Source organism: Castor canadensis, chromosome 1 (assembly GCF_047511655.1).
Source record: "Castor canadensis chromosome 1, mCasCan1.hap1v2, whole genome shotgun sequence".
Taxonomy (NCBI): domain Eukaryota; kingdom Metazoa; phylum Chordata; class Mammalia; order Rodentia; family Castoridae; genus Castor; species Castor canadensis.
In genome coordinates, this window is record NC_133386.1 from 61,622,621 (window position 1) to 61,636,810 (window position 14,190).

At 35.7% G+C, this 14,190-nt stretch overlaps 1 protein-coding gene across 6 annotated transcripts in view; it reads left to right on the forward strand.

The window, feature by feature from the left end:
- The window catches only part of Ascc3 (activating signal cointegrator 1 complex subunit 3), a 357,473-nt gene extending 345,641 nt beyond the window's left edge, over positions 1–11,832 (forward strand). For all 6 annotated transcript variants that reach the window (XM_074077814.1, XM_074077822.1, XM_074077820.1 and 3 more), the window contains one exon: positions 329–11,832. In XM_074077814.1, coding sequence (XP_073933915.1) covers positions 329–467 — 139 coding nt within the window. In that variant the 3' untranslated portion in view covers positions 468–11,832. The remainder of the gene's footprint in view (positions 1–328) is intronic.
- The last annotated feature ends 2,358 nt before the right edge of the window (positions 11,833–14,190 follow it).

Here is a 14,190-nt window from a genome sequence, read left to right on the forward strand (position 1 = left end):
ACTCAGAAAGCCTAGGAGGATCAGGGATCTAAGACCAGCCCCAGGCAAAAACATGAGACCCTATCTGAAAAATAACCTAAAGCAAAAAAAGAACCAGAGGCATGGCGCAAGTGGTCACATGTAGAAGTAGTTTCAAGAATTTCTTAATAGTCGTAAATGTTAATGACATATAATATAAAACTATATTACAAAGTTCAGTCATGACAAAGAAAAACAGAATATACTGATCTTAGCCTTCCTAACAAGAGCAAGGCTTTGAGTTTAAACCTCAGTACCACCAAAAAAAAAAAAAAAAAATTTACATTTTTGTGTTGTTTTTGTATTTTAGGTATATCTTCACCCTGTATCTCATGAGTGACTGCTACCTTGGCCTAGACCAACAGTATGACATTTATCTCAATGTCACACAAGCAAGCATTTCCACACAGGTCAACACAGAGGTGTCTGATGCCTTCTCTGATCTCTGACCCAAACAAGCGATTTGAAAGAAATGGTCAAGAGTCTGGCTGCTCAGTCATTCAAACAAAGTTGAATTACTTGATGTTTACCTTCACAGAATCAACTTCTAACCTCAAGAGATCCAGGAAATTGAGAGTGGCTACAGTATTGACTCCAGCAACACAAAGTTAGCCACAGTTGCCTTTTAATAAACATTGTCTTTTACAGTGCTGTCAGATGAGTGAGCACATAGGATAATCTTTTAATTTATGTATATTTGAGGTGATATTTAAGAGTTATCAATCAAATTTCGCGTCTCACAATATACTGTTTACATTAGCACTGGTTTCTTTTTCCTTTTTTTAAGGAAAACTATAATGAGATGTGACAGCATTAGAATTAACTCTGCAACATAAAATACGTAAGTCTATAAGGTAATACACAATGCAGCTTGTTAGCAACATTTATAGTTTGTTTTGGTCACATGTAGAAGTAGTTTCAAGAATTTCTTAATAGTCGTAAATGTTAATGACATATAATATAAAACTATATTACAAAGTTCAGTCATGACAAAGAAAAACAGAATATACTGATCTTAGAAAATGTGGACACTATAAATGGTAGAAATAAAGTACATAAAGTGCCACTTCAGGCAACCTGATTCAAGTTTTTCTCCAGCTCCTTTCCTATTATATCCTCTCTTCCTTTTCTTCTTTCTTCATGACTACTTCTGTTCTGTCTCTGATATGTTTATTTATGCAAGGGGAGGAATACCATCTAATTTGTGTAGTAATATATAAAGACCATATTTCACAATATTTTGTCATTATACTCAACTCTACAGATAGGTTTCACTTGTCAAAAAGGAAATATCTATATGTCTAAACAAGTTCCAAGTTCCGTATGGAAAATACTTTTTCAAACTATAAACTTCCTAAAATTCAATATTCCCATAATATACAGTTTAGTGAGATAAAATTCTATTTTCTCAAAGTAATTTCTGGCTCTGAAATGAATTATTTTTAGATATTTTCCAATGTAACTGTTACAAGTACTAGAATATAAGTTTTTCTGAAGTTAGAACTTATAGATTGTATATACCCCTTCCAAGCTTAAAAAAAGAAAAAGAAAAGAAGAAATAAAAGGTTGGGTGTGGATAACCAGTAAGCAGCATTTAATTTCCAAAATGAAATCTAAATAATTTATATGAACACACCAAGTATGGTTAGGATAAGATGTGTCAAGGGCCCTTGTCTCAGAAATATGCTTCATATAAAGAATTTTCTCTGCTTTTTCTTTGGCAGAATTTACTTCTTAGTTGAAGTTTTTACCTTATCTGCTGTTTTAGTGGAATTAAAAGAAAACAAAGGTTATAAACAACAATCTCCTGTCCACATGTAACCCAAGTGGAAACAACCTCACGGGCACTTCAGGTTTGTCAGTATCGCCTTGATATTAGACAGCAGGTAGGTTCTAGGAAGTAAGGATCTCCTTCACTGGACATATGACACAGGATATAGGAGAAATAGGAATTTCTTTTACATCCATGAGAGAGAAAAATAATAAGGTAACAAATTAATTTTTTTTAGTCCAGAATAAGTAATATAACGTACTAGTAAGGCAAGGTGTACTTGGATGGAAAAATTAATCCTACTCCAATAAATGTATGACTTTATCTGCACTTATTAATCACCCCAAATTTTATAAAAGGACATATTACAACATAATCATATTAGTAGTACTATTTTCAAATCTGTAAAATCATTAACTTCTTATAACTTTTAGTAGTCAAGAATTTATCTGTATTTTAAAATTACTCAAATCCTGCTTTTCAAGAATGTCCTAAACTTTGTGAGGGTTCTTTTATTTTGGACGGAGAAATACTATGATGAAAAGATTTCAATGGGCTGCTTTAAAATGTGTTTTTTTAACTAAAGTTCCTATAATCTACTTCATCTCCGTTTATTGTCTCTGAGCTAGCTAATTACATTGTACAACTGTGATTTCATGGCAGACATTTCATACCTCTGGATTTTATCAAGCCACAGTAAACAATGTGCCAGTCATGCATTGATTCTAGGTGCTGTGTTGAGTACTGTGATACCCACATGAATGAGAGATATCCTGCCTTCAACAAACTAACCTGGTCATAAAAACAAGATGTACATAATTATACTGAAAGAAAGAAACTAAAATAATAATTGTGATAGAAAATACTTGGGAGTTAGGAGATAAAATACTACATGGAAAAATCATGATGGGACAAATAGGCCAAGTTTTTGTTGTAGTTTTGTTTTTATTTGATCAACAATAACTGTACCTCTTTATGGGGTGCAGGTGATGTTCTGGCACACTTTTATATAGTGTACTGGATCGGCTCAGGATATTTAGGTTGCCCGTGGTCACAAACATTTATCATCCTCTCTCCTAGCTATTTTGTGTTATATGATATGGTGTCATGGACAGAACTTACTGTCCCTCTCTGGCTATGACTTTACACATTAACCAATCTTTCCCATCCTACACCTCCACTATCTCCTTATCCTCTAGTAATCACTCTTATTTATTGTAGAAATAAGTTCAGCTTTTACTATTCCACATGTGGATGAAATCATGTGGTATTTATCTTTCTGTTCCTGGCTTATTTCATTTAGCATTATGATCTCCAGGTCCATCCATGTTGCCACAAATGACAGAATTTCTTCCTTTTGTGGCTGAGTAGGATTCCCCACCTATTCCTCCCTCCCACTGGTACCAACCCCTCGTCCCCATGGCAGGACCTCTTCCACCCTCCTATTCTCTGATTTTATAAATAAAAAAAATGGCATTTTTGTTTCTTTAAGATAGCTACATAAGGGAGTTGCTTTGTGACATTTCTATGTGTAAATATTTTATAACCAAAATTGGTTTAAGCTCCTCTATTTTTCTTCTTTCTACCTTAGTCCACTTCTTATGGTGACTCAACAGCTTAAAAATTTTATATTCATTCTTGTATAGACAGTATATCAAACATACCTTTTTAACTTCCATCTTTTTACCCTCCCCCTCTCATATGTGACCTCCACTTAGCATGACCTGTTTTTATAATATTGCTGTATTTGTATTAGGTCTATATTTCATATATGAGAGAAAACATGGGGTTTTGGCCTTCTGAACACCATATGCAAAAATTAGCTCAAAATGGATTAAAGACTTAAATGTGGAACCTGAAGAAAACAAATAGAGAGGAAACACTCCATGACACTGCACTGGGGAATGGATTTTTTTGAACACGAACATGAGAAGACAGGCAAAAAAAAGAAAACATTGACAAATGGGATTGCATTAAACTAAAAAGCTGCTTCTGCTTAGCAAAAGAAAGTCAACAGAGTGAAGAAACAATGTATAGAATGGGAGAAAATATTTGCAAGCTGTTCATCCAACAAGGAATACTACCCAGAGTATACAAGGAAATCAAAAAACTAAACAACAAAAAATCAATTAGGCTGAGTTTTTGAGGTGGTTAGAATTTGGAAGTTATTGCATTCCAAAAGAAAGAGAACATTCTAGTTAGAGCAACATTAGCAAGACTGAAGTAGGCCCTGCATGGAGTCTCCAATTGGTGGACTTTTAAAAACAAAAAAGGGTTCAATAAGCAAGAAGAATAAAATCTGTGAAGCAACCTTGAATTAGAAAGTAAGGACTGAAAATCTTATGTATGTACAAATAAATTCCTTGCCAAGTCAACAGAAGTCAGGGATTGACTTTGTGGGAACTTTCTTTAGATAAATAGGGCAAGTATGGTGACTCACACCTGTAATCCCAGCTAATGGGGAGGCAAAGATCAGGAGGATCGTGGTTCTAGGGGAAAAAAAAAAATTAGCCAGAACCTATCTCAACAAATAAGCCTGGCAGAGTGGTGTGTTTCTATAATCCCAGCTACATGGGAGACATAGGTAGGAAGATCACAGTCAGAGACCCAACCCCAGAAAAAAACAGGAAACATTATCTGAAAAAAACCAAAGCAAAAAAAGGGCTTGTGCCTTTTTTGTTCAAGAGGTAGTACACCTGTCTATCAAGCTTAAGGCCCTGAGTTCAAATTATAGTAATGCCAAAATAATTTAATCTGGTACAGATGTAGAGATGATATGACCAAGCAAAGGAAGTGTATTAATAAAAGCAAGGAAAGAGCTACAGGCTGACCCAAAGTAAAGTTTTTGACCCAGGCAGCCACATCTGAATGAATGCTTAAATTTGGATTGTTATTCTTTGATTGCTTTGCAATTTGGAGAATATGTTTAACACAAATTTAAGTTTCTTGAGAAATACTATGTCTGTAAACTGATGCTAACCAGTTTACAGAGACTTTGTGGAGAACATGAGTAATTCATGATTGGTTGAGCAAAATCGTCACAGCACTCTTAATTAAAAGTGTTTTGAATCCCCCAAACCCATGATTCCTTACTTGTTCCTTTTATTTTTACTTGGATGTCCTGGAATGTATTTGGAATTGGTAAGCCACAAGCTACTCCTTCACCTGGCAAAAAAGGATAGTTACCTTGAATGATCCTATCCTCTGGTTCTAAGTTATATTGAAAGCAGGGTGTTTTTTTTTTTTTTTATGATTTGAGGATTCCAGGGCTGACTTAAGATGAATTTTATTCCTGAGCTTTCAGTCCAAGTACAGCTGGCCTCAGAGGACTGTACTTTCCAGGATGTAAACTATTGCTGTAGCCAGTTCTGGCACCCCTTAACACCAGTGGCCCATTATTCCAAGTAGCCTTCAATGTGCCCAGTGTTATTCCTTTGAGGGGTGAATAGAGCCTGTGAAATAACCAAATAATTCCTGAGAATGAGATGACTGATAACACTGAGTAATGATGACTATCATAAAAATGAAGAAACTACTTTTCTCATAATTTGCGAATTGACACCAAAGACAATCAGAAAAAGAGGTTCTAAAGATATTCTCCTGGCAACACATCAGGATGGGTATATATTCTCCAAAACTAAAAGCCTAAAAGGGCATAGTTTGATTGTGTGAGTTCTAGGTTTATGACTGCTTTTAGTCAAATTGTAAAAAAAAAACCAAAAAGACAAAATAAGCAAAATAGGATGACATATCAAATGAATGTCTAGTATTTTTAGCATTTCATTTAAGTCTTTAATCCATTCTGATTATGAATGTATGTGTGAGAGATGAGCTCTAGCTTCAACCTTCTGCATGTAGATATCTAATTTTCCCAGCACTATTTGTTGAAGAGACTGTCCAATTGGAATGAAGGAATAAGTTTTGGTGTTCTATTGCATAGAAATATGACCATGATTAAAAGTATTGCATTGAATACTTCAAAATAGCTAGAAAAAAGGGTTTTTACTCTCACCACAAAGAAGTAATAAATGTATGAGGTGATAGATATACTAATTCCCTGATGTGGTTATTATACAATGTACATACACAGTGAAACATATACTGAACTTCAGCAATATGTATAATTCTGTCAATTAAAATTTTTTTTAATAAAATGGGCTTAAGTTACAGAGTAAGTTTGGATTAGAATGACAAAAAAATAAACTTCACAACATGGTTAAAAATAATGAACAGGCAAGCTACCAATAGAGAGCATTAATCAAACATGATTTGCCTCAACATAGCCGTCTCTCTCCACCAAACTTCAAGGGACACTGAAAAACAATCATTGCATACTTCCCTAAATTAATACTGCATGAAAGTGTTTAATAGATATTCTGAGAATGAATGCCAATAAGTTCAATTGAGAGTTCAAATAATCTCTTTTAATTACAATTCAAAAATGTCCAGTCTACCAGGAATGTACATCTTTACTGTTACTTTCAGACATTATGCTCTAGTTCCTACTACAACTCTTTCACCAGGGATAGAGAAAGAATTGGTTTTAATTATAAAGAGAACCTGGGTTTGCTGTATCAAGAGAAGCAATTTTTGTTTGATTTTCTTTCTGTTTGAATGAGCTTCTGTAATGCTACCTCGCCCATGTTGTAACTAAATAGTAAGTACAGTGTAAATGGAAGTCTTAAGTTGATAGACATAAATACATTCATTCTTAAGGTTGTTTGTGTGTAGATGGGGCAGTAGCTATGAGTCCACCTGGCCATCCTCACTAGCACAAACAATAAAATCTTTATGTCCAGGGCTGGAAGCGTGGCTTACATAATGGAGTGCCTGCCTGGCAAGTGTAAATCCCTGAGTTCAAACTCCAGTTCTGCCTAAAATAATAATCATCATCATCATCACCTTTGTGCCCAGAGAGGGATTCATCTGTGCTCCATTTCTTTGTACTACCCAATTTCCACCTCTCAAAATGCAAATGCAGTTACCCTTTCAGGGCAGTTTGGCATATGTATGAGAATGTGAATTACTTCTGTGGAGCTTTCTGAGAGTGCTTCCTGGAATCATGTTTTTTTCACATATATTTTCATTAGTATATAAAATAGTTGTACAGGGGGATACATTATGATATTTACATGTGTTTACCATATATCTTAGTTAGGTTTACCCCTTCCATCATTGTCCCTCATCCCCCTCCCCCTATTTTTAGGACAATTTCAATAGGTTTCATTCTTTATTTTCATATATGAACACAAAATACATCCACTGTATTCACCTTCATTTACCCTTTCCTTATGCCCACCCCCTCCCACTGGTACCCACCCCCAGGAATGAGCTATTTTACCCTCCTGTCCTTCATTTTTTTGAAGTGTATATTAATAGTTCAAGGGGATTTTGCCTTGGTACTTCAAGCCTGTATATAGCATGCTTTAATCAAATTAACCCCCCTATTACTTACTCTTTCTCTATCACCATGCTTCCCTAATATTCAGTAGCTTATGGTACAGTACATTATATTATATTCATAAATAGACCAATTGTTTCAATATTTTTCATTCTCTAACATTTTCTTTCCCTCTCTCACCTCCCATAGTCTACTCAGACCCACTAAAATATCTTTTCTCTCCATCTATATGTGTGTGTATGTATATGTATGTACATGTGTGTGTATATATATATATATATATATATATATATATACACACACACACAGAGAGGTCATATATGTATATATAATTTAACTTGCAGGTCTAGCTTCCACATATGAGGGAAAACATGTGACTTGACTCTGAGCCTGACTCACTTCGCTTAATGATGTTCTCTGTTTCCTTTCATTTACCTGCAAACAGCATAATTTTTCTTCTTCATGGCTGAATAAAACTCCATTGCATATAAATACCACATTTTCTTAATCCATTCATCAGTAGTGGGGCATCTTGGCTGTTTCCAAAGTTTATGGTTATTGTAAATAGTGCTGCAATAAACATGAGTGTGCAAGTGTCTCTATCGTATCCTGGAGCACATTCCTTTGGATAGATGCCCAGGAGTGTCTTGGTCATATGGAAGTTCTATTTTTAGTTTTTTGAGCAACTCCATATTGCTTTCCATAGCAGTTGTACTAATTTACATTCCCACCAAGAGTGTAGAAGTGTTCCTTTTTCCCACATCTTCTCCAGCATTTGCTGTTGTTTGTGTTATTTTTAATAGCCATTTTGACTGGGGTGAGGTGGAATCTCAACATCATTTTGACTTGCATTTCTTTTATGGCTAAAGATGTTGAGCATTTCTTAAAATGTTTATTGACCATTTGTACTTCTTCTTGTGAAAATTGTTCAGGTTTTTTGCTCATTTATTTAATAAGTCATTGATTCTTTGGGAGATTAGTGTTTTTTTGAGCTCTCTGTATATTCTCGTTATTAATCCCTTATCAGATGTATAACTAACAAAGATTTTCTCCCATTCTTTAGTCTGTCTCTTTAGTCTGATGACTGTTTCCTTTGCTGTGCAGAAACTTTTTAGTTTCATGTGGTCCCATTTGTCAATCCTTAATTGCTAAGCTATTAGAGTTCTATTCATAAAGTTACTACATATGCCTATGTGGTCCAAGATGTACCCTATTTTTTCCTGGATTAATTTCACTGTTTCAGATCTTGCATTATGATCTTTAATCCACTTTGTATTGATGCTAGTATAAGATGAGAGTCTGTGATCTAGTTTCAAGTCTTCTGCTGGTGGAAATACAGTTTTTCCAGCACCATTTGTTGAAGAGGTTACCTTTTCTCCAATGCATATTTTGGTCTCCTTTGTCAAAAATCTGAAGGTGGTAGTTGCATGGGTTTGTGTCAGGGTCTTCTATTCTATTCCATTGGTCTTCGTGTCTGTTTTTGTACCAATACCATGCTGTTTTTATTACTATGGCTCTGTAGTATACTTTGAAGTCAGATATTATGATGCCTCCAACTTTGCTCTTTCAGCTCAGTATCACTTTGCCTAGTCAAGGTCTTTTGTGCTTCCATATAAAGTTTAAATTGACTTTTCTATCTTGGTGAAGAATGTTATTTGAATTTTTATAGGAATTGCATTAAACATATAGATTGCTTTCAGTAGTACAGCCATGTTCACAATATTGATTCTGCCAATCCATAAAATGTCCTTCCATCTTCTGATGTCTTTACTGATTTCTTTATTTAGTGACTTGTAGTATTCATTGTATAGGTCAGTCACTGCCTCCATTAAATTTATTCCTAGGTATTTTAATTTTTTGTGGCTACTGTGAATTGTATTGTTTTTCTGATTTCTTTCTCAGACTGTTCATTGATTGTGTATAGAAATGTTACTGATTTTTGTGTATTGTTTTTGTATCCTTTACTTATGAGAACTAAGCACGTTATGAACATGCTTATGAGGTCTAAGGTTTTTTGTTTGGGGAGTTTTTATTATTTATTTTTTATTATCATATTTTGTACTGGGGCACACTGACTTTTTCTTATAGCAGCCACATTGTGATATTGAATTTCACTTCCTCCATCATTCACCTTTATCCTTCTCCCCCATTCCTCTCCTTTATTCCTCCCCTGTTTCAGCAGGTCTCAGTTTTCCATTTTCATACATGAGTACATAATATTTCCACTACATTCACTGTCCTCCTTTTCCTTATATCCTCCCCCTCCCCCTGGTACCAGCCTCAGACAGGACCTGTTTTACCTTCCTGTTCTCCATTTTTGAAAAAAGATATTTTTGTTTGTTTAAGATAGCTGTGCAGGGAGTTTCACTGTGAGATTTCCATAATTATATGTATGAGATTTTTGGTTGAGTTTTTAGGGTCTTTCAGGTATAACATCTGCAAATGGAATCATGTTTTGATAGGCACCTGGAAAGCCAAGACACCAGAGGAGAGTTTGGCTCTATCATTTCTACCCTTTTGGGTTCTAAGGACAAACTCCACCACTTCACAAACTTGCCAAGGGCTCTTTGGGGGTTTTTTTATTTGTTTTTATATGTCAGCATTGGGTATTGAACTCAATACCTTATACTTATACTTGTTAGGCAAGTGCTCTACTGCCTGAGCCACTCCACCAGCCCTTTTTTTGCACTGGTTATCTTTTTTTTCATATTTGGTTGCATTTTTTTAAGTTCTGTTAAAGTAGCTTATGATTTTTTTCACAGTTTCAACAGGTATCATTTTTGCATTTACTTACATGTGTATACATTATTTGCACCATATTCATCCTCCTACACCTTTCCCTGCTCCCTCTGCCCCACCCCCACTACCACCTCCAAGCAGAACCTGTTCCACCCTCCTGTTCTCTGATTTTGTAGAAGAAAAGCATAAAAGATAGTAAGAGAAAAATGGGGTTTTTGCTAGTTTGAGATAAAGATAACTATACAGGGAGATTCTGTGTGTTGTTTCCATGCATATATTTGTTACTAACCTTCCCTTGCTCTGTCCCTCCTGTGTGCAGTCTCCCCTTAGTGTGACCTGTGTCCAATAATATTACTGCATTTGTCTTAAGTCTATAACCACATATGAGAGAGAACATGTGGTTTTTGGCCTTTTGAGCCTGAGTAATTTCACTTAAGATGATGTTCTCCATTTCCAACCATTTACCTGCAAATGACAAAATTTCATTCTTCTTTGTGGCTGAATAAAATTCCATTGTGTATAAATAGCACATTTTGTTAATCCATTCGTCAGTAGTGGGGCATCTTGGCTGTTTCCATTACCTTTGCTATTGTGAATAGTGATGCAATAAACATGGGTATACTGGGGCTTGAACTCAGGGCCTCATGCTTTGCTAGGCTTGATAGACGCTGTACCACTTGAGCCACTCCTTTAGCCCTTGCACTGGTTATGTTTGAGATAGGGTCTGATTTTATGCCCAGACCAACCTGGTCTGCAATTAGCCTATTTGTGCTTCCCCACCTGGGATGACAGGCTCTCACCTCTGTGCCCAACCATTGGCTGAGATGGATCTTGCAAACTTATTGCCCAGGCTTGCCTTGAACCTCGGTCCTCCTGATCTCTGCCTCCCAAGTAGCTAGGATTGCAGGCTTGCACCACCACTCCCAGTTGCCAAGGGCTATTTCTGATGTCAAAATCAGTAGAAACAAGAATCACTCAGGAAGCAGAAGAGCCTTTGAAAGCAAGAATGTGGGGTACCTCACACTTTCACTGAGCATTTGGATCATAAGGCATGTTGCACTACAGTGAAATAAAATTGATGGATCAAGTTCTATAATGTCCTTCAAAGCATTTATGTACTTTCCTTAATATTGTAAGCAGTAGCCATTCTGCCCAATTTTCCTGGGAGTCATGTTCCTCCTATGCTGTGTGAGCATGAAAATTTAAGTATATTCAATAAAAACATAAACCCTTTCCTTTTAAAAGTAAATATTTGATTTTTCTTTCAGAGGTAACCATTTTATAGTATTTTATCCAACTTCTGAAGCTAATTCTAACAAAAAAGGAGGGGAGAGAACAAATGATGCCCCAAGCTTCTAATGTAGTGCTGTTGTTAGGGTAAGAAATGGCACTAACACAGACATCTTTGTAAAACCTCGATCTTATTTTCTGATCTTTAGAAAAATACATTCCTCTAAAAACACATTCCCCTACAAGTGGCCTTTAGAGAAACTGAAACATTGAAGAAATCCTTGGAATGCAGCAAAGAACCTTCTCCATGGACAATTCTAATCAATTATAGAAACGTAACTGTACCCATATCGTGTAATACACCATAGTGATGGTCCTGGCTTCTGTTCATCTCATAAAATGCTACAACTCATACACATCAAACCTGCTGCTGTTTGCAGCAATCCAACCCAGAAAGATTAACTCTCAATTGATTGTTATTTTTCATGCTGAAAATGACTGTACATCTGCATCTTCTATTTCAGTTTTGTCATTGCTTTATCTTTGCCTACTGTGTTAATTATTTTTGGATGCTTCATCCTATCTCCAAACAATATATTTGAAACACTCATGAGAATGCATTGCATAAATACTGAGTGCATTAAAGACAGAGTCTGAGGTAATTCAGAATGCATTTAAGTAAGTTGATTGGAATCAGTTTTTATTTAGGGAATCTTCCAGGAACAATCCTGACATATTTAAAATAAGTTACTGTTCACAAAGATGCAAATTGCCTGTGCATTCCAACAAATCCATGAATCGGCAATCAGAACAGAAATGCATACATTAGGATGCTGGAAAACAGCTTAAAAGGGAATGATGTTACCAATTACAATAATCAAAAACCTAGAAAGATTCTTCAGAACCAAAATGTCTTAATAAAATCAGATGAAGATAATGTAACAATGATGCAGTGTTAAAAAGGGAAATATAAAGTTCACCCAAGCTGTAATCATGTACATGCTTTATGGATTCTGCAGACAGAGCAATGAGATCTGTTCCACCTGATGAGCAGAGAAGTGGCAACTGTAATTAAAATTCCAGTGTCTTGCATTGGATTTGGAATGATTTCTTGGGTCCAAAACCCAGGGTACATGCAATAAAATTAAAATAGATGATTGGACTTCATGAAAATTAAAATTTTGTGCATCAAATACATCAACGGAATAAGAAAGCAACCCACAGAATACAAGAAAATATTTACAAGTCATATATCTGACCAGGGATCAATATCCAGAAAATTTAGAGAACTAGTAAAACCTAACAAAGACAACCTATGTAAATGGAAAAATTATATCTGTTGAACATGTTCCAGGAATGGAGGGGGGGGTGGGTAAAGGAGAATGATGGAGGGGGTGAATTCAAGTACAAAATATTTAATGTATGAACTTTTTGTAAATGCCACAATGTACCCCCACCCAGCACAATAAAAAAAAAAAGACAGCCTGATTTAAAAATGGGCAAAGAACTCCCATAGACATTTCTCCAAAGAAAACATACAGATAGCTAATAGGCACATGAAAAGATGCTGAACATCACTTATCATTAGAAAAATGTGAATCACAGCCACAGTGCCATAGCACTTCTTACCCATTAAGATGGCTATCATTTGAGAAAAATCCAGAAAATAAGTGTTGGGAAGGATGTAAAACAATCAGAGCTCTTACACACTATTGGTGGGAATGTGCAATGTTACAGCCACTGTGGAAAACAGTACAGCAATTCTTCAAAAAAAATTAAAAATAGGCCAGGAGCCAGTGGCTCATGCCTGTCATCCTAGCTACTCAGGAGGCAGGATCACAATTCGAAGACAGCCTGGGCAAATAGTTCTCAAGATCCTATCTCAAAAAAATACCCAACACAAAAAAGGGCTGACTCAAGTGGAAGAGCACCTGCCCAGCAAGCATGAGGTCCTGAGTTCAAATAAAAATGGAATTACCAAATGATCCAGCAATACTACTTCTGGATATAACCCTTCCCCTCCATTGAAGACAGGGTCTTGAGAAGATATTTGTACACCCATGGTCATAACAGCATTGTTCACAATAGGTGAACCTCAGAATCAACCCAGGTATCTATGAAAGGATGACTTATGCCACAACACAGATGAATCTTGAATCTATTGTGCTAAATGAAATAACCAGTCACCAAAAGCAAAATACTATGTGATTCCACTGATAGGAGGTATCAAAGTAGCCAAATTTACAGAGACAGAACTGGCCAGGGACCAGAGCAGAGAAAATGGGGAGTTATTGTTTAATAGGTCCAGAGTTTTGGTTTTGCAAGGTAAAGAATTCTGTAAATGTGTGGTGTTAAGACAGGAAAGTAAATGTACTAATACCACCAAACTATGCACTTAAAATGTTCAAGATGATAAGTTTTATGTTATGTATATTTAACCTTAATGCAAAACATGTTCTTTAAAAAAAAGTCAAATATCTTGGATCAAAGATAATGAATTTACAAGAAAAACAAATAACACTCAAGTGTTTATTTAGAAAAGTTCAGGACAATACACTATGCAGCCAGAATTCTATATAGGCAAAAGTAAACATTCTACACAGGAAACTTTCCAGACCATTTCACCAGTTTATTTCATTGAAGATATATTTCAAAATCTATTAAGTGCTGAAGCTGAAAATCATTGTTTGTAGATATTTTTTAAATGAGGTGTAGCAAGTAATTTCCATTCATGCATACTGCACTAGTCTATTCCCACACCCCATTCCCCTGAACTAGGTCAGAGTTAGGTTCTCAGAGGATGAGGGTTAGTTAGAATCCCATCATCCAGCCTAAGACTACCCTTTACACACTAAGAAGTTACTGGTTGACTGAATAGTGGTCCCTTTGTGACACCCAAACCTCCAATCAAGAGAAACCCAAGCAAAACAGAGGAGCAAGGAGTCAGGGTTTTTGCTCTCCTATCTCTCATAGATAACTTAAGTTCACATTGTTCAGGAATCAAAAGTAATTGGACACATATTTATGATTT